Source organism: Onychostoma macrolepis, chromosome 18 (genome assembly GCF_012432095.1).
Source record: "Onychostoma macrolepis isolate SWU-2019 chromosome 18, ASM1243209v1, whole genome shotgun sequence".
Taxonomy (NCBI): domain Eukaryota; kingdom Metazoa; phylum Chordata; class Actinopteri; order Cypriniformes; family Cyprinidae; genus Onychostoma; species Onychostoma macrolepis.
This window is the reverse complement of record NC_081172.1, coordinates 13,375,862-13,399,093: the sequence shown is the minus strand read 5'-3', so window position 1 is coordinate 13,399,093 and position 23,232 is coordinate 13,375,862. Positions and strand designations below refer to the sequence as shown.

The following is a 23,232-nucleotide window of genomic DNA, read 5'->3' as shown; positions in this document are numbered from 1 at the left end:
ACCGTTTTGTACACATTGTCATGTTAATTTGAATGCAAATGCATTTTGTTTTATTGACCACAATTGATATTTGTTATTTTGCACTAAATGTTGCACATAGGTATGGGAAAATACATTGCCATTTTACATATTGCATTGCCATTTTGCATATTACATTTCATGCTTCCATAGAAACAGACATTTCATTGTTTAATAAAAAATTATTGCTAGGTGCAATTTATAGTCGCTGGATATTGGTAGGGGCATGTCATAGAATTCCTACTAATTTCTGCGCCCTTGAAAATTGTAAAAAGCGATGTCCTTTTTTTCTTCTTTTTTTATTACATCTTATAAATACGTAAGAGAACAGGGAAATGAGACATGGTTGTATCTCCTACAAAGAACAATCATAATAAAAACAGAAAACTAATATTATGGATTTGCGCACATCAAGTTATGGCATTATATACACAGAAAATAGAAAAGCACAAAAATAAGATTACAACATATCTTTGAAACAAAGTTGTCATAACAAAAAAAAGTGCCACATTTTTTATGCATTATGTATAAGTCTAAGAGATGAAACAAGAGAGTCAAATTCAGCAAGAAAAATGGGAAAAGACAATGGAGATTTAAGCCATTTTTGCTTATGAATGAAGAATTTTGCATCCAATATAAGGAAATTAACATATTCAACAGATAACCACTTTGGATTTTCATAATAAAACGAGGATGAAGGTATGGGTCACATTTGTAAGGCTAAAAGCATAAGAATTTAAGTCAACCCAAAATTTGTTGGTTATATAACAATCAAAAAACTAATTTTCATCAAAATCAAAATATTTAGAAAATTTTATGAAGGATTTTATAACCTTGTTGGATATACAACATTTACTTGGCAAAAGCCAGGCCTTTCTCCAGTTTACAATTGTTATAAAGGAACCCCAATGGAATTTACCTCTTGGAGTAATCTTTCTCTTCATTTGAAATATTTTGCGAATATGTATGTTGTTGCATTTCTGATCTAAAATATCAATACCACCCAAATGTAAAGCTGGATAAACACCATTACCTTTACAGAACTTGAAGGTGATTTTTAATTAATTGGGTTAAGCCTGCTGGGATAGCTTTCATCAAGGTATTATATTCCTTTAATGGGATTGGAAAGTTATGGAGATTTTTTTCTTCTTTTTTACATCTAACTAACACGCTGTGGACATTGAATGGCTCTCCTGAGATAACGTTTCATGACATTTACAAGCTGTTTTATTGTCATCTGTGCGTGGCAGAAAAACTGAATGAGTGATTACATGATGATACATGTTGATTTCGCGCTATTTGAGATCACACCACATTAAAATTGAATTTTGTAATAAAATTGACAGAATTTGAAAGTTTAAACTTTGTTTCGTATCAAAAGTAACCTGCTGTCTTGTCTTTCGCCATTTGTTGTCACTAGTGTACTCTTTGCTTTTTTGCTTTGTGCTCTTTTTTTTCACTGCGTGAGAAAATGGAACATTTGTGGCATGAGGGCAGTATGAACCGTGTGAGTCAAATACATGAGAGTTTACAGCCCTGAAAATTTTACCTCACAGTGGAAATGAAAGATACATTTGATATTTCAGAGTGGTGTGCAGAGGAAGAGAGAACCTTCCATCATGCTCTTCTGATTGGCTGCGATTAGTGATTAATTTTGTTGTGCCCTGTAGCGGTGTGTCTGGTGTGGATAAATTGCTTGTCAGCAGAACCTCATCACACCTTACGAGGACATGATGTAAAGGTGTAGGTGTAGCTAGTCATAAGGAAGGTTTTTTTTTTTTTTGTATTTATGCACCCTTGTTTTAGGGAAGTGAGAGCAAAGCTGTGGTTTTTGGTTTAGATGTGGGAGGTGTCAGTGTATCCCCTGTTCTTCAAACAGTCATAGGTAATTTTTTTTATTTCTTAATTTTCTAATGAAAGAAGAATCTGAAGCATTTTCCAGACAACAGAATTTGATGATGGATGGATCAGGCTTCAATTCAACATCTAACAGCACTGCTGTGGGTTCAGAGAAGATCGCTCCTGCTGTAGTTCTGGGTTTGTGTTGTTTGGTTGGTTTGCCAAGCAATATTGCAGTAATCATCAGCATTGCTCGTGAGTGGAACAGAAATCTGAGCTTCACCTTAAAACTAATGCTAAACCTTGCGGTCTCTGATGCATTGACCCTTTGCTTGGCTCCTTTTGTGCTGTATGGAATACTGTTTGGATGGATATTCAGCCTTTGGTCTTGTAAGTTTATGTTTTTTTTGGGTCACTGGAGTCTGTATGTTGCTGTTCTGACGGTCACCTCCATGAGTGTGCACCGCTATCACAATGTCATCAAGTCAAGAATCACTAACAGGATGATACTGCAGAGACTGGAAAGACGGCACAGGCGACTTCAGCTGATTGGCATCTGGATTCTAGCCTTTGGCTTTGCCTTACCAGTAATTTATACTCAAGGACTCAAAGACAAGAATGGATTGCTAAGATGTCAGAGGACAATGAAGTCACAGTCTGTAGAAGTGACTGTTTTGCTTTTTGAGATCCTGGTGGGGTTTGTCATCCCATTTTCGACAATGTTGACATGTTATCTCTGGCTGCACAAAGGGTTGAGTCAAAAAGCCAAGAGCTCCAGTCTAACTAGAGCTCCAAAGGACCAGGAACCCAGAAACCAGAGGACAAACGTTAGGACTTACAAGAAGAGGCTTGTGATCAGCATCGTTGTGGCTTTCTTTCTGTTTTGGACTCCTGTGCACATTATCAATGTGATTGATATAGTCACTACTCTGACTAAAACATCTCATCCAGATGTTCATTCCCAACTGAAGTCCTTCCGCCGAGTATATGGTGATGCAAGCAAGACTCTGGCTTTGCTGAACTGCTGTCTGAATCCTTTTCTTTATGTTTTCTTTTCAAGAAATGTAATAAAGTGTACTAAGTAGAACCCACATTTGTTTATTTCACAGCTACATATTCAAAGTTGTAAACCTCGTCAGCTAATTTGGGATCAGTTTGTTTAAAAAAATTGTTCTCTGCTGTAAACAGCTGCATTAATGCAATTCTGAAATCTGTGATCTGCCAAAGGATCATCTGTGTGAATGAATAAATGCTTACCATAATCATAAATAGACTGAGGGTTAATATGTCTTATTTACAATTATTTAAATGATTTTTCATTTCTTTAATTTGTCCATGTTTTCCATGTCGCATTTTGCATTTCCGGTGTGAAAAATTGCTCTTTCAATCTTTAGAAAGATGAAAAATATTTAAAATCATTTATACAAACAACCCTGTGAATTTAGTAGCTGCAGACAGCAGTATTATTAGCTCATATTATTTTAATGACCACACAGTAGAGATGATGCACATTTCGCTGCAGTATACAGTTGTGTTTCAGTCTGTTTCCTTCCCCTTTCTTTACACTTTATTTGCAGCTAAATGCTGTCCCGCTATCATACAGAGGTTTACAGGTCTCGTGTCTTTGTAATGGAACCAAATGCGCAACGGGACACTGCACAGTGCACACCCTTGTTTCATTAACCGGATGCTAAATGCTAAACAGAAACAGGAAACACTGTGAATGGTGGTTTGACCGATTAGTTTAGTTCCAGATGAATACCAGACATGTGACTGGCATGATGATCAGTTTGCATTGTTAATGCACATCTGTATTACATCGAGAACTATTTGAACAATGTATGAAAATGTATGTTTAAAATTAACTTGTGGCACTAAAAACATGACTAATAGCAAAATGGACTGGAATTTATTTTTTTAATGAAAATATATTAAACATATATTTCCAGTTATGCAATTTACAGTAACATATATGTCAATATCATTCAAATCCTTGAACACAGATTTGAGAACAGATTAACAGTACAACATATATCAGGTCACCGTTTGGCTTAAATGCTTCTTTTTTCATTCTTTTTTTTTTTCAACTGGATAAGGATTTTGACTATATGCACAACAACATGTTGCAGTACTTAAAAAGTTTAATAAGTTTCATTAAACTACTTTTCTGACATATTCTTAAATTTAGAATACAACCAACAGGGAGCTAAAAGACAAGGCGAGGGAAGTTGAGGCAGGTGGTTCAGGTCTCCATTCAGAAACAGATGCAATGGAGGAAGAGTTTAAACAAGCTGGTTTTGGATATAGTCTATTTGTGCACTGTCTATGTTGGATGTGGTGCGTTATCTGATAAAAATGAAATCAGGGACACTCAGGATGTGGCCACAATGCACCTGTCCAGCAGGAAGTGGCACTACAGTGGAGGTCAAATGATGCTGAAAGACTAAATATTGGCTCTTCTTAAGAACATAATCAGATCTCAAATAATGACACGATATGTTTTCAAACTAGCCTAAAACATGCCAGAGGGGCGTAGCCATGAACAGGCATTTGAGAGCTTACAGGCAGGGAATATTTCATGAAATATTTCATTTTCACAAAATGTTCCAAAAGTAGTCCAAATTCAATGTGTTCTCCACCGCTTCTTGTTGCTTTGCATTGGTAAATATGGGTAAATAAGTCACCTGTACTCTCACAGTAAATAAGAAGAATGTCTCATGTCTGCCAATTGGCTCACTCCCAGCATGCTTTGTGTTCAGCCTCTTTGAACAACAGCAACAGCAAGAGGATAAACGTTAAATGCCATTTTTGCTTCCAACAGGCACAATTCATTAAAAAAGCCTCCATTGTTGATCTTCTGTGGAAATGGTTGTACTTCTACATACACGTTTAAAATTTTAAACACCTTTAGTCAGCATCTCATAATAATAATGATGACAATAATAATAATCAGAGCAATAATTACAGTTTAGCTATAATAATGCATAATGTCTTATATCTACTCTTTAGATATTTTCCTTCTCGTTCTCCTCCCTTGTTCAAAAAGTTCCTTAACCGTCTGCATTTGCCCCGTTACATTGTCCCCGACATACAGCAACTTAAATATTTACAATGATTCATTTACAACCAATGGCTCTGCCCATTAATAATTTTGTCCTTTTTGGAGATAAAAAGCTTGTGGCACAGGGTACATTTGTCCAGTGAGTTTAAAACAGGCTGTGTGCCTGTACTGTCCCGGGGAACGTTCACCCCTGCACTCACATGGCCAGTAGCTGATTGAGCGCCATGCGGAACTGCTGTGTGCAGCCCGCGAGCTCCCGCACCCTTTCCGTCATGTCTCTGGCGGACCCTGGAGAGGGGTACTGCAGGGCTGCCGTCTTGGTGCTGACCACAATGTCTTTGAGCTTTTCGCAGAGCGTGTTGCTGTGCTGGGCCACCCTGGTGCGAACCTCGGGAGACTTGGCTTGCCTGGAGAGCGTGTCTCCGATGAAGACGAGCTTGTGAGCGCTGAGGATGACGAATTTGCTGTGGGCGACGAAGATTTTGGGCGGCTGGTTGTTGTTGATGGAGGAGTAGAACGCGTCGATGGCGTTGGTGAGCGTGGTGATATTGGCCTCGCACTGCTCCATGTAAAAGAGCAGCAGCTGCCGGTCACCCATGCACAGTTTACTGCGCGGTGTCTGTGGGTAGTGAGAGGGCGGAGTCCAGCCCGAAATGTCATTGTTGATTGGTCGGGAGACCTCCTGTTCCAGTCGCTCAAACTGCTTTAGCTGTTGGGGACACAAGTGAGTAATATTGTACTTAATAGATGAACTGTAAAAAGTGTTACATATATCTACATACATATTATTTGTTTATTTATATATTTATATAAGACATATATAAATTATTATATGAAAAAAATAATAGGCCATATAATGCACAACTACATGGGGCTTTGTAAGGCATCTATAAGTATATAAATAAATTTATATAAATACCATGATGCCTACCATAGTTGAGGGCTTCAGTGTATTGTGTTCTGTGATAATTGCATTTATTGGTGTTATTTTATTATATCAAAACATGATATTGTGTCACTTTGTAGAGAGTTCTGTGAATAAGGTGTTATAGTCTCATATACCTGTTGCTGTTCCAGCAGAGTCTTATTGTGTTTGATGCTCCCTTTTTCCAACAGTTGTCTTTGGTTCTTTTCAAATTCTTCTTTACCCTAAAATAGAAAAAGAAAATAAATTTAAATAAGCAAATAGTTTACTCTCTATGGACAAATGGGTGAACAATTGTAATGCATGTTCAAAAATGTAACACCTTCAAGCAAAAGAGTACAAGATCATGTTAAATTATTTGTGCATAACCAATAATCAAATCACAAGTGGCATACATCTTCCTGCTGTTTAAAAAAAAAAGTGAATCCCACAAATAATGTGCATTGGAAAATGTCTGTTTAGTCCATTAGGGGGCAGTATAATATTAGTATAAACTCAACACAGCCATTTTCAGCTGTGGAAAACATTACAGAAATCAAATGCCCATTCAAACATGATCCCTACAATTATTACCTACAATTATTCTAAGTAAAAAAAAAAGTGTTTGTCTAAAACAGTGTGGTAGAAATAAGAAATAATATGGTTAGAGTCACAGGTTTCATAAATTAAAAAAATATATATATAAAATACTATACAATATATAACATTATTTTCATAAAATCATATTATACAGTTTATAATAAAATCAAATAATGATATATACTGAAAAATAATATAAAATAAATAAAATATATTAATATTAGTATTGTCAAATGATTAATCGTGATGAATTACATTCAAAATGAAAGTTTTAATTAACATAATATATCTGTGTGTACTGTGTATATTTATTATGTATATATAAATACACACATATACAGTATATATTTTGAAAATATTTACATGTATTTACATGTATATATTTATATTCATATCATTTATATTATATATAAACATGTTTAATATATAAACGTTAATGCGTGGGTACGTATTTATATATACACAATAAATATACACAGTACACACACATATACTATGTAAACAAAAACTTTTATTTTGGATGCAATTAATCGTGATTAATGGTTTGACAGCACTAATAAATATTAACAATACTCCAGGGTCTGTTTGCACCGCTAGACCAATCCTTAAGCATACTGAATGAACTTATTTTTCTTATTTTCAACTTATTTTTTATTTCATATTTTCTAGTTTGGCCTAAGGCTAACTGAAAAAATGAGCTAGAACTGCCACTGAAAAGAAAAAGAAGATGAAGAAATATCTGTGATTGAACAGAATTCATCTTATCAGCACAGTTTCACTGGAGGTTTTGACAGAACCACACAGCAGACGTGCAACAGCTGGTGCTAAAGGAAGATGTATGTGGGCTTTAAGGAAAAGCAGGTCTGCACATGCATTCAGAGTGATTGATGAAAAGGCCTGAGGCTGACACATTGGGGATTACAGGCAGAGCCTAAATAGAGATGCATGCAGAACATTGATCATATCAATGACTGAGAACATACACCTGGATTCTGTTCTCAAAAGGAAACAAATGAATGTTTTGCAATGATTTTATATGTAATGTACCTGTAAATGAACATAGTCGTAATCCTCCATCCAACCCTCCTCTGTCGTCTCGTACGGCCTGTCAGGAGTCTCTTCCTCAGCTGAGAATTTGGGAGGAGAGGGTAACGGGCGGGACTGGATGTTGGCCCGTTCAGGTGTGCCTGACTGATAGGCTGAGATGTTGTTGTTGTTGGTCAGCTGACCCAGCACGTCACCAGTATGAGGAACGGGTGGCAATGGCAGTTGCTGCTGTTTGTTTGTCCGTTTAAAGAGCAAAGAGGCATTGCCATGGAGAAATGATGCTAACTGCTTGGTGTCGTCAGGAACGCCTCGGGCACACATGACCAGCCGGTCTAGGTCGTCCCCACCAGTGCCTGTGGAGGGTGCCATCAGAGCCGCGGAGGACCAGCCCAAGGAGTCCAGCGCCTGACTGTACCTCACCAGACCTTGGAAGGCCTCCTCCATCTTCTGCACCTGCTTGCTGAGCTTGGTCTGCAGTGTGCGGTCGGTGGCCTGGGTGGCGTTGGCCACGGCTCCTCTAGCGAACTCCAGCAGGTCTCTGACAGCCACGCGAATGCGGTCCACAGCCTGTCGGATGGCAGGGAGGTTGGACTCCATCTGAGTGGCGCTGCGCCAGTTCCCACTGATGAATGACATGAGGAGGGACACCGAGCTCTCCACGGCCTGTTGATGACGGGACAGCCGCTCCATGGCCTGGTCTAGATCCAGAAGCAGCAGGCGACCGGGCCCAGAAGATTCCCGCACCGGCACCATGTCCAAAGAGGATGTTGAGAGGTTACTGCGAGTGCTTCCCGTGCTGGATGCCGACAGGCGTTTGAAGCTCACAGTGAGCTCCTCGGTGGCCGCTGCGTCACGCACCACTTGCGGAGGCACATCGTACACATAATCGCCCGATTCTTCGCCCACTGGTCGCTCGCGGGGGAAGTCATACACATCTGCAGGGTGGTGGTCCTGTGGGCCGCCCTTTCGGAGGCTGGCAGGGATGTCATAGATCTCCTGGCCCTCAGGCTGACGTTTTCCTATTAGCTGAGGAGGAGGAACATCGTAGACGTCCTCTGGAATGGGAGGCTCGGAACCGGCTGGGATCTGAGACAGATAGGCCTGGTTCTGATTCTCCAGACTCATCATCTTGGCAAAGTGAGGAGGAACGTCGTACGTTTCCTCCCTGATTGGACCATCTGGAACATCTTTGCTGACAGATGGAGGAATGTCATATACCTGTAAAGAGGAATAATGTGTTTACCAAAACTAGCCTTGTATAATCATAACTGAACTCATTAGGGATGTACAGATATTAAAATTCTGGCCAATACTGATAAGCTGATAATCAGTCAATCATTTTAAATGTTAAAGTGAATTTAGGCATCACAACATTATAATGTTTACTAAATATTATTACGATATATAATTGGATATGCATTTTGAAATTTGCTAAAAGCATTTAACAGTGTTATTAAACTATTTGTGTTTTTAAAGATCAACTTAAACTAAGCTCTAGAAGTCAGCAAATGTTATCTAAATTTAAAAATAGAGGAAATGAAAATGAACACAGTCTAAAATTGTATGATAACCAATAGACACTTTTCACAGACTGTGATAACATCGTAAATCTAGCAAAGTTTTTTTTTTTTTTTTATTAAAAAAAAAAAAAAAAATTAATTAATCTATATACATTTATAACACTGTACTTTGTGTTTTATGACCTTGGTATTAAAATACAGGAAACAAGATAATGCTGATAGTGGCAGATTTGACATCTTTGTCACTTCTGACCAATATAATTAATCTCTCAATAATTTTTTCCACTTTAGGAAAGTCTTATAAATACTTTTGTGGACTTTCTTCTTTGCTATTAGAGCAGATGGGAACACATACACACATATTTGTTGAAGTTTCCCTTCGCCATTACAGAAGTTTACCAAACTATAATGACTTAAAACTCCTTAAATGTGAAAAGGGTCCATATGGAACCCAAATATTGTGCACTTCTTGAATTAATTTAAAAGTTACACACTTAGGATTTGATAAATGAAAACAGTTTGAATGTGTTCCAAATTATTTTTGATTTATTTTTTTTTTTTTTGGAACAGCTTGCATACAATCTCTGCTACCTGGCAGATGTCACTGAAATAGGTGTCCTGTGTGATTAGCCGATCAGGAATTCTTTCTGCATATGAATAATTTTACACCGTAGGGTTTGCTGTCATTGGGTTGTTTGAGATGTCATTAGTGGGCAAGGTTTTGGAGGGGTGGCATGTGTTTGTAGCAGGCGGCCTAATTCAGTTGCCAAGTCTGGCTAAAGGTAGCAAATTCGCTTACAGAACCTATTCTGAATGCATTTTGTCAATGTAAAACCATCAGTGGTGTTTAGTTTCAGGGAATATGGATCTCTTTAACCCCCATTAATGGGCAGATCAAAGGTGTACATAAAACCAGAGTGTAATTGATTTGTGTCAGTCTGACAAGAATGGAGTATTACCGTTTGTTGGTAGTGCAGCTGGCTCTTGTCCACACTAGGTGGAGTGTCATAGATCTCCTGACCATCTCTACTGGGTGGGCCTTTCATAGCCATGGGAGGAGTATCATAAACCTGTGACCCAGAGAGAGGAACAGGGTCAAAAAGACACATACAACTCATTTGCTAGTTTAAATAATGTAAATAAATACAAATTCAAGACATAGATCTGTTGCTATACGTAGATCTGACCTGACCGGAAATTTGTGTTAGTTGAAAGGAATCTAATAGGGAGGGGCTGTGCATTTGTTTCTGTCTGTTTCTCTTGTTTATTTTACACCCCAGGGCCCCTGATTCCTTTCTACCTTCTCCTACATACTTTGTCCTTTTCTCGCTCTTCCTTCCATCCCTTGTTTTTTGTGCAGGTTGGAGCAGAATTGGGATTGAGGCAGTTGGATGAATGGGGGTCGGAGGGAACACAGGTACACCCGATAGGGGACACACTCCCTCTGATGTGGAGAGATTACAGGAGCGCGACCTCAGACAGGAACAGCTGGAGGAAATCAGCAGTGCTGCAGAGATGCTGACCTCCACCTTCTCCCACAATCTCTCTCTCTCTTTGCTACCTGTCCAGTGGCTCTGTGGTCAGGTTGAGATTTTGAACGTGTGATAGTAAAGGAGTTTTGTGTGTGTGTGTGTGTGTGTGTGTATGGAGAGCCTTTAGTGGAGGTATGCAGAGCTACTAAAGCCTTCCATGTCTTCATAAAAAATTACCATTATAACAACAAGAACAAAGATTACATTGTGTGAAATACTATAAAAGTCACCAGCTATGTTGTCCTGTGGCAAACTACTCTGTACTGTCATTGTTTCAGGGATTCATGTCACCGTAACATACACTACCATACAAAAGTTTGCGGTTAGTATGATTTGTTAATGTTTTTGATGTCTTTTATGTACACCAAGGCTGCATTTATTTGAAAAAAAGAAAAAAAGAAATTAAACAATAATATTATGAATATTATGAATAACTTTTTTCTATTTTAAAATGTAATTCATTCCTGTTACGGCAAATCTTAATTTTCAGCACTCTTAAGTGTCACATGATCCTTCAGATGAACTGCTGAATACTTTTGTTGAGACTGTGATACAATTTTTTTTTTTTGTCAGTATTTTTTGATGAATAGAAATCCATAAGAACAGCAATATTGTTGAAATAGAAATCTTTTGTAACAATATAAATGTCTTTATTCTCGATTTAATTTGTCCAAATAGTATTAAAAAAAATCTAAATCACCCCAAACCTTTTGAATTTTAGTATAATTTATATATTTTACAAAGGCATATATCCACATAAATTTATTTATATCTACATATGATTATCATCATTTTATGTTTAGGTATGTCAAATTTGCCCCAGGTATAGTATAACCTCACCATATCATACACTTTTGTAGTTTTTATATCTAAAAATGTTTTTAATTAGAGACTAGCCCTACCCACCAAGGCACCCTTTTTAGATTACTGTAAGAATAAATGTATATATTTTGTTTATGGAACATTTTTTCCAGTTGAGGGCGCCCCCAGATGTATAATTAAGTAAACCCGCATACACAGAGCTATGCATATGCACTCAACACTACAACAACAGAATTGAGTTTCAGAACGTGCTATAAATGAAGTGTGACTTCCTGTCCCAATGCTCTGTCAAACCTTTGACGACTGATATAAATATCAAATAATGCCTGCAGCTCAACTGGTACAAACAAGAAAAAATAACCACAAACACACAAAGGCTCACAGAACTCGAATGTTAGTAAAGGATTAAAACCCAATAAACGTTTTATAGTGCTAGCAGTAAAAGTGTGATTTTTCCACTACTGCATCTGATATGGGTGAAATGAGGTCAAGGGAATTTGGATTAAGCTGAAGTCTAATCTTGTCTGAGATAGAGTAAGTGTCACACACACTTAGGGACTGGTAAATTTCAATAGTACATTTTCAGTTTAATACTTATGCATTAATAATTTAAACCAGTCGTTCACAAACTGCCCTCTAAGGATTGCAATGGCAGAAATGTATATTATTACAAACGCAGCTGTTAGACATAGACTTCTTGTTGTCATACAGTACAAGACATTATTTTATGGATGTCACATTTCAAGCATTATATACCACTTCATCATTTATTACTCCCCTGAGCTCCGGATGATTCTACAGAAATGCCAGCTAGCAGCAATAATCGTTTATAACAGAAATACGTGTCACGTACGAAGTGAAAATGTTCGATTTTGCATTTAAATATTAGAGTTAAACATCTTATCACTTCTCTAAGATCAAGATAATATGCAATTTTCAAGCATCCATTGATTTACACCTCAAGTAACAATCACAAATTCGCACAGAAGAATCCTAATATACGCCTTTAATGTGTGCTGGAGACTTCTGAAGTCATGTCTACTCTACACTTCTATCAATACTGCACCACTCACACACATACACACACATCCTTACACAAACATCATTAGCATTTATAATGCTGGCCAAACAATGGCTCTCAATCTGTTGTGCGCCCCCAGGAGAGCCTGCAGTCAGAGACTAAGGCAGGAGAACCCATGAATACCAAAACCTCTCATTGAGCACCCAGCGGCCGCTATGCCAGCTCCGTTTGATTAAACGTCCATGTTTTTTCCTCTGTATCGCTCTAATCTGAGAGATGCCGATTTGTTACAATGATATTTGGAGCGATTTTGAGGTGGAAGTGGTTTGGCTTGCAGCATTTTTGGTCGGTGTAAAAAAAAAACTGAGTGAGAAAATTGAGTGAATTTACTAAACGGTAGCTTCACGGGCTTTTTGTGTAGAAACCTGCATTTTATTCACTAACCTCTGATGAACTAGATTAAGGAGATGCTAAATATTCTGGTACAGAGCTGCGTCATTAAATCATGAATAAATTAAATACCTGATTCTTTCCCCTAAGCTTCAATATATGGTAACATCCTCCATCACTTAACATTCCAAAATCGGCCTACAAAATGAGAAAACTGTATTTATTCACTGCATTTAGTTTTCCATGTTTGGGCCATTACTTACAGTAATTTGCTTGATTCAATAAATGAGATTAGTGACTTAGATGATTCTATGATTAGTGAATTGAGTGCTAAAATAACACAAACAGCATGTGCCAGTAAACAATGTTATCAGCTGCAATTCTGAATTCCCTACAGTGTTTGTTTTATGTTTCTTTTACGCCATTTGTGTTTGTATGCTTCTACTGAATATACTGTTGTGTTGTGGCACACAAAATGACAAAGTGATGTGCCTCGATTCATCTGTCCTGTTTAGTCCACTCCTCTGTCATTTACAGCATGTGCTCGGGTCTTTGCCGTTGTCCATGTTTCTCTCATTCTCTCTGCATGGCTGTGCTGCAGGCTGCGTGTGTGTTGGAATTGTGAGGTCTGGGTATCCGTGGCCTTTGCCGTGAGCCAGGCTTTGTCTGTCTCTCTCTGCCCTAGTGTGTGTGTGTGTGTGAGTGTGTGCGTGTGCTGCACTGAAGGACTGATCTCGCTGACAGCACATTCCCTCTTATATACACACAATGCACACACATGTGCACACACAGCAGTCTCGGGATATTCTGCTTCACACACACATACAATGCTGACCTTCTTTTTGAAATGCCTCCAGACACTGAAATATCTACTTCCACTGCAAGTAATGCATGACCTCATCTAAAAATAGGCATGCAATCATCGAGCCAACAGGAATATAAGGATGCAGGAATAAAGAGAGGAAGAAAGAGCTAGTGAAAATGAATGAAAGATGGAGAAAAGAAAGACAGAGGATGAAAGCAAGAACAAATGAAAGTGAAAGAAAGTGTACAAGAAAGAAAAAAGAGAACAAAAATTAAAAACAAAAGACAATAAAATAAAAAATAAAAAATCAAGCAAAATAAAGTGAAAAAATCCCTGAAAAGTGAAGGAAAAATGAAGGAAAGAACAAAAACAAAGCAAAAGAAAGCAAAATAGGGAAAGAAGGAAAAAGTGAGAAAACAAAAGAACAAAAGCGAGATAAAGCAAAAGAGTCAGCAAAAGAAACAAAAGAAAAAGTAAAAAAAAAAAAAAAACCAAGCAAAAGAAATAAGCATTCATTTTGAAAGGAAGAGTAAAATAATTAAAGAAATTAAAATGGTAAGAGTGAGTGAAAGAAAGAAAAAAGAGTGAGAATGAGAGTGCAAGCAAAAATTTGAGAAAGAAAGAAAGAAAGAAATTACATTCTCATTTGCTTGTATTATTAATAAATTTGGAGGTTCTTCACCAGAGTCTGGCAGAGTGTGTGATGATCATCTATCACACATACACACACACACACACTCGCACAGCAGACATCTGAGATACACTTAAAGACTATTATCATCAATATCTGGCTCATCCACAAATTACCACATATCAAATAACCTACAGTGTAATGATCTTCACATGGACATTAAAGTGCATATGAAACTCAACACAGTGACATAATCAGTAGAGATGTTCCGATACCCTTTTTCCCTTCCCGATACCGATTCCGATACCTAGGCTCAGGGTATCGGCCGATACTGAGTACTGATCCGATACCTGGGTGTGTATCTGGTTATACAGCTGTATGTACTACTAGATCTGTATAGATACAATTATTTTATGGTGTGCTTCACCATAGATAGATAGATAGATAGATAGATAGATAGATAGATAGATAGATAGATAGATAGATAGATAGATAGATAGATAGTCTGGCGAGTAAACAAAAAAATATAATATATAATGTTTGGAAAATGGCATTCCATTTTTAAAATCTATTTAAATATCTAAAAGTACACTCTTAACATCAGTCAGTGAAGCATTATAAATGTATTATGATAATCGAGTATTATTTAATGATATAACTTTAGCAATTAGAATTAAAACTTGGTAACCATGAATACAGTCATTTTAACTGAACTGGTGGTGGTGCTTTTTTGGTCATTCAGTGTTTCTCTGAAAATGGGGAAACTATCAATAATACTGATAAGATAATAATCATACTATGAATTCTACTAAGAACAATATAAAACGCACTAAGGATTAACGAGCTGCTGGATTCATGAATATTAATCACGCTGTTCATGTCATTGAACTGATTTGCTGAAATCAAAACAGGGACGATTATAGGTGAGCGCCAGCCAATGAGATTGTCGCTTGCGCATTAGCTCCGCCTACTACCGGAGAACCTGGCAGTTCTTAAAGGATGAAGAATTCCAAAGGAACTCCGTTATTCTGACAGGAAAATACAACAAAGAATATCGTTTACATACCAAGCAGAATTGACGCGCTACATAAGACTCTCTCTCTCTCTCTTTGCATGTGAGGAAAAAAGCAAAGCGACAGCAAAAGCAAAGCTCACACTAGAGCTTACGGTACGTCAAATACAGGTGCGCTGCGCATTCATTCAGATGAACTGAAAAATAGCCCAGATCGCTGACGGAGAGTGAAACTCTGAAGCGCTTGGTCAGAGTGTTCAGCGGTGACAATATATCTGTGCTAAACTTATACATAGCCTCCAACTCACACACTGGCGAGTATAATCTGAGCATTTATTAGCCAGTGGCTAATATTATACACTATTTAGTCGCCCAGGGTGAAGATTTAGTCGCATATGCGAGTGATTTACTGGCAATGTGCTACCACGTTTGTATTTATTCTTTGCTGCTCTAAATAGTGGTTGCTTGTGCACAACTTCCTGTGTTTGCATTCTGAGCAGCGAAGAAGAATTGATTTCCGATTTGCAGCGTTAAGCAAAGCTAGCGGGCATAACTATAGATCTTGTTTAAGAATGGTATCGGATCGGTACATGGATTCAAGTACTCGCCGATACCGATGCCAGATTTTTTTGTGGTATCGGTGGAATTTCCGATACTAGTATCGGAATCGGAACAACCCTAATAATCAGTGCACGCAGGGCCATGTGATGCTTTACCTGTTGATTATACTGGGTGCGGGTGGGCGGCACGTCATAGATATCCTGGGTGGGTGGGAGGTGTCTGGGGACGTCGTACTCATCCTGTTCATTTTTCCCCGTGTCATACACATACACTTGACCAACCCGCGTGGGAACAACCACCTGAGAGAGAGAAAGAGGAAAACAACTGCATGAGACTGAATGTGAATGAATAGCTAGGCACATAAAGGAGGATAAGGATGCTGTCCTGATGGCGCCATTCATAACAAGTTAACACACACACACACTACTACAACAAATCTGGGGTCTCAAAGGTCACTGTGGGAACAGGGGCAGTCCTTTTGTCTGTCTGTTTACCTTCTGTCTTAGGCTTTGAGGACTGTGTCGACCGTGTGAGCCTGGGAAATGAAAACAAGCTACGACCCCATATTTGTTCAACGCCTGAGACATAATACCAATCACAACACACTCAGATGAGCTGTTCAGCATGTGGAACTCCTTCACAAGGACTGTGACATAGCGCACACTCACAGAATATTGTGTGATATTTGGAATGCAAGACATATCGGTACCATATTATACACTTAATTGTCATTTCCTCTATATTTTTACATTTAGATCAGTACAAATTCTGCAATACTTCATTAAAAAATGATAATTGTCTATTATCAATAGTGTAGCTCACACAGAAATCAAACTAAGCAGCTCTCTGTTGGTCAACTTGGTGAATTAACATGACCAACTTGAACCATTTGCGAAATCCGCGTTCTTTCACCTTCACTCAAAATTGTTTGGATTTATACTGGAATGACTGGATTTTCGACCACGGAAATTCATTCACCGCACCTTATCAATTGACAGCTGATACTAGAGGCTTTTTTATTAGTTGATATTGGATATTTAATTGTACATTCTGATTTCTTGCATTTTCACATTAATATTACCTTTGCCATTATCTACAGCTTACTTACTTAGATGAGTTTGTTTATTCATTGGAAACAATTTGGAGAAATGTAGCATTTCATCAATTGTTAACCAATTGATCCTCTGCAGTGAATGGGTGCCATCAGAATTCAGAGTTTAAACAGCTGATAAAACATCACAATAATCCAGAAGTGATCCACACAAGCTTAGTCCATCCATAAATGTCTTGTGAAGCGAATAGCTGCATGTTTGTACGAAAAAAATCTGTCATTAAGATGTTTTTAACATTTTCACCTCTAGGTAGCGTCCATTATCCATAATATTGCTTTCTCCAGTGAATAAAGTTGTCTCTTCTGAATCAGGAGAGAAATATACACAGGTCAAGCACCATTTACAAATGTAAACAGTCCAAAACTGTTCTAAACAAATATGTCAGTAGATTTTGACATGAGAGGACAAAAAGGGCTGGATTTTTTTCACTGGATAACGCCTTATTATAGATTATGGAGTCATAGTGTGGCCAGAAGCAATAGTTTAAAGTTAAAAAAGCCTTAATGATGGATTTTTTTTTTTTTAATGAACATGCAGTTTTTCACTTCACAAGACATTAATTGATGAATTGGAGTCATGTGGATTATTGTGATGTATTAATTAGCTGTTTGTACTCTCATTCTGACGGCACCCATTCACGGCAGAGGATCCATTGGCAAGCAAGTGATGTAATGCAAAATTTCTCTAAATCGGTTCTGATGAAGATACAAACTCATCTACATCTAATTTAGTGTTTTATTTTTAATTTATTTAGACAAAACAGTAAAGATTTTTAATATGGTGCATCTCTACATTTTATAAAATGGATAGTTCTGGCTCTAAGTGAATTTACCGCGGTCAAGGGGTTTTGTTCAGCATGAAGCAGAGCAAAATCACCGTAACACATTGCCTAAAGAGGTTTAGTTCTTTAGTATGTTAGTAATGCTCTCTGCCCTCTGTGAAACAAGCATTCACTCCTTAATATAAAACATGTATGGACGGGCAGCATTGGTTTGTGTGCACTGGTGAGAAGTGTGCTCTAATGATCTAGGTGGAGTGAGCTTTATGTAGTTTTCATGAATCCCCGCAGGCCAGTTAAACATGATTGCTGGCCTTCACTCATAACACTGAGTTAATGAGATTACTTGCTCTTTCATTCTCGCTCTCTTTCTCCCTTTATCAGTTCACACCAGCCAGTCTATAGGAACGCACTGTGCCAGCCTTGTGTATGGGCGTCACTTCCCACATACTAAATAACAAACACACACATGCATCATACAGACACAGGTTTGTAGAAGTCACTCAATAATCCCTGTACAGGGGTGAATCTTATATGACCAGGTCATTTTACCCCCAAATCAAAAGAAAGAAATAAGAAATAATTTTTTGCTTAAAGAAAATAAAGCAAATATTTGGCAGTATTAAGTTTTTATGCAGTGTGATAATGTTTTATAAGCATATTTCTCATTCAAATTATGATTGTTGTAATGCAACAAATCGCATTTTCATTCATCTAATTTGGAGGTTAAATTTTTTTTTTAATTTATTTCATTTAAATTGGCAAGTATCTATACATCTTAGCAAAAAATAATGAAAATTAAATCGAAAAAATCAGTAATTTTTACTGTATTAAAAATGAGAATCAAATGTTAGAAATGAATAAAAACATTAAAAATAATCAGTATTTTCTTTATGTAATAAAAATATGAAGAAAATAGAAAAAAATCTATGGTCCTACAATAACGGTTAATTTTTGTGCGAAATATAATTTCTAGCTCTGCAAGAGTCTTCACTTATTGTCAGGGAGGGCAAAGCAGTGCTGATTAACCACACAAGACTCAATGAAGCTTTTCTTTGTGAGGCGTTCATGCTTTGTTAGATTAAATCTAGTGACTATGGTAACCAGGCACGAGCGACGACAAGACGAGCACAATGGAAAGCACAAGTGCACACATGTAAAATGCATTTAAAAGAACTATACTATCTGCCCAACACTGCAGTGCTGCTTGACATGTATGGAAAGTGCAACATAAGTAAAGAAAGAAGATAGTAGGCTAGTGAAAATCCCAGAGATCTTGTATTAATATTTACTCTCCCACTCACACAGCCTGTCACTTTAGATGTGACAACCCTGCTAACCATCCAATTAAGCCGTTCTCATTAAAGAAAGCTGGCAATCTGTCACTGTTAATTCTCATCTTTCTCACTCTCTCTTTCTCTCGCTCTTCACCTGTCTTCACCCCTCTGCCTGATTCTTGCCCCTTTTTTTTCCAAATGGCAGATGATAAATTCCTTGGGATTTTTTGTTGGTGAGGTAAAAGCATGTTATTGGTGTGATTTATTGGAGAAACCCTGTGACCCGTTGACCACCCCACCTCTATCTCCAGAACATCCACACACTCACAACCTCCCTCTGTCTCTCTGACACTGCTGCGGTAAATGGCCACATTCTCCACGGTGCTGTACACACTTTCACACACATTAAGACTGAACTGCAGGTGTTTCATCTGACACATCCACACGTACACAACCTCCGGTGTCATCACACTCTGCATTTTCACTTTAGCTTGACTCACACGTGAGTCTATGAATGTATCTATGTGTGTATCAATCTAGACACTGATCTATCTAGTTTAGTCAGTATCTGTCCAACCATACATGCATCTATGGGTGTATACTGCAAAAAACTGAATAAAGTCATCAAAATAAAACACTGTATGAAAGAAATAGACACAAATTTTTACTACAGCTGCCAACATTATCAGTGAGAAGCAGGGAGTGATTTTCTCTTTTTCTTTTGTTATTTAATAAACATTAAAGGACACAGACAACAGCAGGTTTATTAAGGCTATCTATCTCTCTGTCTGTCTAGACAAAATCTACACCAATACACCATTCCAACCATGCAAAAATATTCCACACACTAAGAGCAATGATGTGAAACGCGTTTACAGACTGTGTATATCACTGTAGAGCATCCATAGAATAACATTCAGTTATTGCTTACAGGTCAGAGACTATATATACATCAACACTGTCCACACTGTGGTTGTTTAGTACTGAACACCCTGTGTTTTATTTCACTGCCCTCTCAGACCTGTGCTTAGCCTTAAGTAATAGTCACTCCATCCCGCTGAGAGCCTCTGAAGAGCTGGCCGTAATGAACATCGATCAATAATGTGAATTATCAATGAGCGCTGCTCTGGGGAGCGGAGATGGCACATATGGTGGACTGCCATCATCTAGCCCTCATCAATATAGCTGAAAGGGTCTGGTCATACAGAGTGGGTGGGTCCAGGCCTCCAGCTGTCACAACAATCTCTGGGGGGCGGGGTGAAGTGCCTGTAATGATGATGTCACAAAGAGACAAACACTCCCTGGTGTGGAAGGAAACAATAGGGGAGCGGTGACCGTCTGACTGCGTTGCCCTGCGCCATGACAGCTGGCCAAGAGTCACAATCACAGCAGCTACACGGCCATTAGGTTCAGCCCTGAAGAGAGGGACAGATTGCAAAGGCTGCTTTACAAAAGCCCCCGTACCCCCTGCTGCATCGACGAGCTGTGACCTCCTTACCCCAACTGACACAATGACACATGCCACCACTCTAAAGAGCACAGCCAAGGTCTGCTGAAGACATTCCAGCCAGGCCTGGCTTTTTGGACCATGGATGTCGCTAATTTTAATCGATGCCTGCAATCCGAATACCTGCGCTGAGAATTCTTGGAGAGGGCTATTATCGTATTATTGCATTATGAATGCATGCTTGAAATAAAACACTAACTTTTATCTGAGACAAAAATAGATGCCCTAATGTTTATTCTGTATCTTTCTCAAAGCTCTTTGTTTTGTTCTGTGCTCAACTGCACATTTTTGCTTTCTTTTTCGCTTTTGAAATGTAATCTTTTTCCATTTGCTCACTTTTGTCATTTACTTCTTTTTCTTTCAGACTTTCAAATCTTGTAGGTCAGAAGTCACAGCGCATTTCCTCAACTCTCGGCAACAAGAATAATGATTTTAATTTAATAACGCCAAACAGAAAATGCAAAATGGCTGCGAATGGAATAATCTGATAAACACAATTCCAGCCCGTCTCACATTCCACACAAGCCATTCATTTCAGTTTCCACTCTTCAAAAGAGTTTCCTATCCTTTTCTAAAACACATTCACAGATTCAAGGTTGCAATAGTTTAGTAAAGTTAGATTTAGCAAAGTTGACCCTAGGCTTGGCGCTGATTCAACGCAGTGCCATGAATAACTGCGTCCAGAGGCCTGGAACATAATGAGGGGTCAAAGTCCAAACGCTGAAGGGCTTCCACATACCTTCACATACACTCTTTTTCTATATAAGTGGCGGTGCATAAGAATTTCCCCCATAGCCCCCTACCGCCGCTCTCGCCTTGGCCATCTGTGAAGCAAGCTGTCCTCATCACCGTGTGCGAAGAAGGGGGTGCAGGTCAGGGTTCTGTGTGTGTTGACATGTTGTACTTTTCAGTTTTACCCTCATTTTCCACTAATCTTGGTATTTACTTACCAGTTTATTTTGGATGTAGGTCAGTTTCAGCGGCAAACATTTGGTGAGGATTCTGTCTTTTTACATATGGAATTTTTGATATATATTAAAGAAATATTCCACGTTCAATAGTTTGACAGCATTTGGGGTGATTACAACAAAAATAATTTAGACTTGTTTAGACTTCTTTAAAACGAAAAAAAGGGTGGTTACAGAAAGCCACTTGGAAGTTAATAGGGGCCAATTTTTGGAGGATTTTTTCATACTAAAAACCACACATATTGTTTACATCTTATGGCTATACCATTGCAACTGATTGAAAATAACTGAAATCGAGCATTTCAACATTTACAGATAAGCCCCATTCACTTCCATTGTCAGTGCCTCAAGTGTGGCCCAGATTTTTGCTGTTTTTAAAGAAAAGGAGGGACAAGTGCAATTTATTGAAGGACATTTGTAATAATGCCTTTAACTAGACGTGCTGTCATGGTTGACAGTGGTCCACACATGCCCTAGTGAAAGATGTCCATCACTGGGATGAGGCATCTCTAGGCTGCAGCTGTGGGCTTGTAAGCCTGGGCTGTGGAGAGCTCAGCTGGGCTCTGTGACTTGGTGTGATGTGGGTGCCAGTGGCGCCTCATCTGGACCACGGACACACACATACATGCTATCCCACAGAGAACTGCCTCCCTTGGGCACATCTGCAGATGTACTGGATACATTTTTGCCCAAGTTGGGTTTGAAAGTCCACTTTTGAGTTTTATGTAAACCTGAGTGAGTTAAAGCTAGACTTTGGTTGCTTTTAAGTTTTTTAGTGGACAGTTTAATGTGGGGAATCTCTCAAATTAGTGAATTTCACTTCAATGCAGTGTTTCCTGCAGTGATATTCAACGGCAGCACTGCACCACTGCTAAATCTACAGCTCCATTACAAAAAAAAAAGAAGGTATTCTGAGTTAAATATGTTGCAAAAATGATATTGTTTAGTTTATTATATAGTTTGGATCAATAATGAGGAAAGGGTTCCCTTGCTGCAAAAACATAAATCAGTAGGAAACACTTTGCGCAACTAATCCTTCAAATTGGGCCAGTTAAAACTCAAAACTTAAAGGGTTTAAATAAAGATTGCTGTCGGGTGACCCAGATCAGAAGCTTCATCCCTGAAACATTAACAGCCATGGCAGCAAAGTGTGAAAAACCCATATGAAACAGAAAGCAGGGTAGTGGATTTATAGCCCATATACCCATCTTCATCCTCTGCTGTGGAATTAATCAGTGGCTAATTAGCTCACACTTGTGAATCTGAGCTTTGCTTGGGGCCAGTGCCATGTGGCATGTGCCACATGTGAGAGTGTGTGATGGGACGGCTGGTGGGACAGGAGGCCTAAAGGGTTCTCGTGGAGACAGTGAGCCCCCGGGTACTAATCCACACAGATCTCCAGTAACAGCCCCCCAAAGTCCTCTGACACATGCCCTACATTGCTGCCATGACCGAGCTGGGCGTGAAACATCCCTTAAAGATATGTTTTAACTATCATTTATTAGTGCTACTTGCTAGGACACTACAAAACAATCGCTAGCAACTAGCAACTATGCAAAGCACCTCTTTTTCCATTTATTATCACAAATAATTTACCTGTGGTATGCATGAGTGGCATTTATTCAAACCAGCTCAGCATATTGTCTTTCTATCTTTCTGTTTTTGCATTTCCTTTCTCGGTTTCATATCGCTGCTCTGCCTTTTCTTTTCTCTTGTTTCTTTCCAATGCTGGTTGCAAAAGCGCATATAACTGAGACAGCATATGTGCAGTCCTCCGTACACACATACACACACACACACTTCCTCTCCTCCTGCTCTCCTGGCAAC

At 38.5% G+C, this 23,232-nt stretch overlaps 2 protein-coding genes across 4 annotated transcripts in view; one reads left to right on the top strand and one right to left on the bottom strand.

The window, feature by feature from the left end:
• The first annotated feature begins 262 nt into the window (after positions 1–262).
• LOC131524148 (leukotriene B4 receptor 1-like) lies at positions 263–3,601 on the top strand. The gene has a single exon (XM_058750935.1). It carries the CDS (start codon positions 1,932–1,934, stop codon positions 2,940–2,942), a length of 1,011 nt encoding a protein of 336 aa, XP_058606918.1. The 5' UTR covers positions 263–1,931; the 3' UTR covers positions 2,943–3,601.
• Positions 3,602–3,751: 150 nt separating this feature from the next.
• The window catches only part of bcar1 (BCAR1 scaffold protein, Cas family member), a 98,218-nt gene continuing 78,737 nt past the window's right edge, over positions 3,752–23,232 (bottom strand). For 2 of the 3 annotated variants that reach the window (XM_058750933.1, XM_058750932.1), the window contains exons 3-7: positions 15,919–16,062; positions 9,949–10,059; positions 7,470–8,687; positions 5,981–6,067; positions 3,752–5,627 (exon numbers count right to left, since the gene is read on the bottom strand). In XM_058750933.1, the coding sequence (XP_058606916.1) occupies positions 5,115–5,627; positions 5,981–6,067; positions 7,470–8,687; positions 9,949–10,059; positions 15,919–16,062 (2,073 nt within the window). In that variant the 3' untranslated portion in view covers positions 3,752–5,114. The remainder of the gene's footprint in view (positions 5,628–5,980; positions 6,068–7,469; positions 8,688–9,948; positions 10,060–15,918; positions 16,063–23,232) is intronic. The other variant, XM_058750934.1, reaches the window with a different exon arrangement.

What these genes read in the sequence shown, in the direction of transcription:
- LOC131524148 (XM_058750935.1), top strand. Translation starts at nt 1,932, where the DNA reads ATGAAAGAAGAATCTGAAGCATTTTCCAGACAACAGAATTTGATGATG.